This window comes from Phyllobates terribilis, unplaced genomic scaffold (genome assembly GCF_046119375.1).
Source record: "Phyllobates terribilis strain yellow unplaced genomic scaffold, ASM4611937v1 Scaffold_6851__1_contigs__length_41530, whole genome shotgun sequence".
Classification (NCBI taxonomy): Eukaryota; Metazoa; Chordata; class Amphibia; order Anura; family Dendrobatidae; genus Phyllobates; species Phyllobates terribilis.
In genome coordinates, this window is record NW_027369593.1 from 16218 (window position 1) to 20329 (window position 4112).

A 4112-nucleotide genomic window follows, 5' to 3' on the forward strand; every position below is an offset into this window, starting at 1 on the left:
ATAATAGTAAGCTGTTCTAGAACAAATGTTGATCCTGCCATAGAAATCCTCACTAGTGTAGTACATATAGGGAATCTACATAACAAATTCATTTTAAATTTCATCAGAAAATAGACATGCAAATTTTAGGGCTTGTTGATTGGAATTAAGCACTATGACAGGATGAAGATTTGTGCTTACACCATGTTTGAACAGTAAGGGCTGGATTTGACGTTTTGCGCTCTTCTCCTTCGCCATCTTCGCTGGAACCAACTCTTCATCCTCGACTAACGACGTCGTCTTCTGTCTTCCCTCTTTTCGCTTTCCACCGGAGGCCTTAGAAACCTTGCTGACTTTAACGGGAGCCGCTTCCGCCACCTCTGTCTGCGGCAACTCTTCCAAATCGGCGGCCAGTACTTCGTCGTCTTCGATTTTGTCAGACATGTCTTTCATCGTCTTAAGCTTAACCATTCTCACTCGAATTTGTGAAAATCCCTAACTTGTTTCACTCAATCGGGTTGAAAGAAGGAGGGATTCCAGTACTGGGAGAAAATAGGGTTGGAAGAAGCCCTAAATTTGAGTTGTAGACGATGGAAGATAATGAGTTTTGGGAAGAAGCCCTAACATGGAGTTCGAGATGAAGAAATTGGCGCAACCTGCCTCTTGTTCAGCTTTTGCTTGTTTAAAAAACGACTACAGATTGAATTCAATGATCTGGTAGTTAGTTACTAATTACATCAATTAAGGGGTTTAACAGTCTGCCACCTACAACTCTACACATATAACATATTTTAATCTGATTTTTATTAAAATATTATAGGTTTTCTCTTTTTCTTTGTTAACAAAATAATGTGCATAGATTTGAAGATATATAAAGGTTGGTGGTAGATTTGTTATTAGGCCCAAAAAGTGCATTTTTATGTTAAACACCCTAAAATATTTGCACAAAACAACCAAATACATGTACACAACAATGAGGAACGAGTCTGTTTTTAGGGGTACGCCTATTTCTATTGATGCGTGTGTTAAGGAGATTATTTCTCATTGTCGTGATAGAATTATGGTGTTAGGAAAATACAAGAGTAGACGTAGTAGAGCGCTTCTTCGGAGACTTGTTAGTCCGGTTTAAGCTTTGGTTGTGCTTTCGAGGTTGTCCTTGTTGATCTTTGTAACTACCCGCAGTGGGTTGTATTTGTTGGGTTTGGAATGAAATTATTTACCACTTGGCTAAAAAATGTACACAACAATAGATTATTTGCATCCTACAACTTCTTAAAATATCTGCACATTCTCTAAAAAGTATATACACATTCCTCATACGTATTTGCACACTCAAAAATTTTATGTTTTAGAAAAAAATCAAATGGTTTAAGTGAAAGTTTAACAGAATAGCAAGAGAAGTGCAAATAAATTAGGAAGAAAGTGCAAATAGTTTAAATGGATGTACAAATGGATTAATAAGATAAAGAAACTAATTTAAGTGTAGAAAAATTAGCAATATGTGCAAATAGCTCAAGGACGGCGTTCTGGTAGTCGGCGGCGGTGCTCCAATGGTCGATTGTGGTGCTCTGGTACTCGACAGTAGTGCTCCAAAAGCCGACGGTGATCCTGCGACGGCGCTGGGCTGGTGGTCCGACGACTACATGACGGCGACAGGGTGATACTCAGATGACAAGTGATAATTCTTTTAATTAAAAGTCTTGGCACATGACTTTTACCTAATGACTATGTTTATACTTATTTCTCACTTAGTCTTTTATTCTCATGTGACCCTTAATATTATATAGAACGCTTGTTGTTACGCGGTGACCTATCATTTGCTTGTTCTATAATAAAAGTAATAGTATGTGGCTTTCCTTTTTTTTGGTATTGACTAACCTAGAAACTCTTTTTATATTCAGAAGATACCCTTACTCCACCTTGTTATATGTTAATATACCATCAGGGGGTTTGAATCCAGAATTGAACGGTACATAAACAACCCATATACCACTCGGATAGTGCCCTTTGGCTAGTATGTGGCTTTCTTAGTTTGTATACGTTGAGTGAAAGCTATAACACCCAACACCTACAACTGCAAGCCGTTATTTGGAATCTATTGTACTAAAATGATAAGAGATTTCTTTGCATATCAGACATAACCCGAAGCTGCAACCTCCGCCACATATACAGATCCCCACTTGATAATTCCAACCTGGCAAACCAAATGGGATTGGCACCTTCCACGTGGTATAGTAACGGATAACGTCGAAGCAGCAAGTAACCAATGAGTAGGAGCATTTAGATTCGCCTATCTCCCCCACCATATTCTCCCTTGCATATACAAATTAACCCCTTCACTGCCTTCAGTTCCTCCAACACCTACACTTGCTTCTTCAATTCCAAACAAACACCAGCAGAACCGCCACAGCAATGGCAGCCTCCAACGCCTTGATGAGCTGTGCATCGGCGCGGCCTTCCCGTCGTCTCTCTCCTCCTCCAAATCCAAGTTCGTGTCGTCGGCGTTCATGCCTAATGTCGCCTCCACCTCATCCAAGTTCACCATGTCTGCTGAGTGGATGCCCGGTCAGCCTAGGCCTGCTCACCTTGATGGATCAGCTCCTGGGTACCTAACTATATATCTTACTCTCTGTTTAAGTTGCCATAATAAATGTGTGTTATATCTGGATCGTGATATCAAACTAAAGAAGTGTTATTATGATGTCTTCTTGAAAATAACCTATGTCAATATTTTGATATCCATTCAGATATGAATCTCTTTATCTTTCATATTAATTCTAAGCAGGTTCTTATATAGGGTATGTTCGACAACCCTTGATTTTATCTAATGTTAGATGAAATCACCAATTTTAGATCAAATTGTGAAGTTACCAACATTATTTTAGAACTCCATCTCTTCCTCTCACACGGGAGATTTCATCTAAAGTCATAAATTTATCTGATTTTGGCCCAAAATTTCCAGCCCAATTTTGGGCATCATGGGAGAATTTCATGTAATGTTACTTTTCTCTACCTTATTTTCATTTACATTTTATCTATGTTTATTTCATCTACTATATTTCATCCACCTTTGGCGACGGGACTCAATAGTGTGATTCTAACAAATTTGCAACCAATTACAGTGACTTTGGATTTGATCCACTTGGGCTAGGAACCGTGCCAGAGAACCTAGAGAGGTTCAAGGAGTCTGAGCTCATCCATTGCAGATGGGCAATGCTTGCTGTTGTAAGTATTTGTATAGGGATTAGGATATAATGATAAGCAAGTTAGGTTATTAAGTTAATATATAATGGGTTGTGTAGCCAGGGATATTGGTACCAGAGGCTTTGGGATTAGGCAACTGGTGGAAGGCACAAGAGTGGGCAGCCCTACCAGGAGGGCAAGCCACCTACTTGGGAAACCCAGTGCCATGGGGGCAACCTCCCTACCATCCTCGTGATTGAGTTCCTAGCCATCGCGTTCGTAGAGCACCAAAGAAGCATGGAGAAAGACAGTGAGAAGAAGAAGTACCCTGGTGGTGCCTTTGACCCCTTGGGTTACTCCAAAGACCCTAAGAAGTTTGAGGAGTACAAGCTTAAGGAGATCAAGAATGGTATGTCAAACGCCACCCTTTATTCACTCTAGTCTTGCTGATGATGATGATGATGATGATTAATGTGGATTATGTTTTGTTGTTGTGTGTAGGGCGTCTAGCACTTTTGGCATTTGTGGGGTTCTGTGTTCAGCAATCTGCATACCCAGGAACAGGCCCATTGGAGAACTTGGCAACTCACTTGGCTGACCCATGGCATAAGAACATTGGTGACATTGTCATTCCTCAGTAAATTTACCCTTAGAAGATGAAGATGAAGATGATGAAGAGCAACTCAAATCCTAATCACATGATGTAATACATATATCCCAATGCGGTTAATGTGTTTAAGTCAGTGTACAAGTATACTACTTCCGGATTTGTTCTTTATCAAAGCTTGTCAAACCCTTTACCTCTCTTTTTCAGTTGTATGAATGAGTGAAAAGAGTACATAATTTACTAGAGTACTGCATATATAAGACTGAATTTGAGATGGACAAGAGACGGGCTAAAACAATTTATTTTGCAAACTAGGCCAAACCCATTCATATAAAATAGAAGA

General features: G+C 39.6%; 1 protein-coding gene across 1 annotated transcript; it reads left to right on the plus strand.

The window, feature by feature from the left end:
* The first annotated feature begins 2391 nt into the window (after nt 1-2391).
* Nucleotides 2392-3803, plus strand: LOC141251301 (uncharacterized). Its single transcript, XM_073670287.1, is given in 6 exon segments — nt 2392-2419; nt 2422-2584; nt 3102-3204; nt 3282-3392; nt 3394-3571; nt 3664-3803. Coding segments are annotated over 6 exon segments (723 nt in total).
* Nucleotides 3804-4112: the final 309 nt, after the last annotated feature.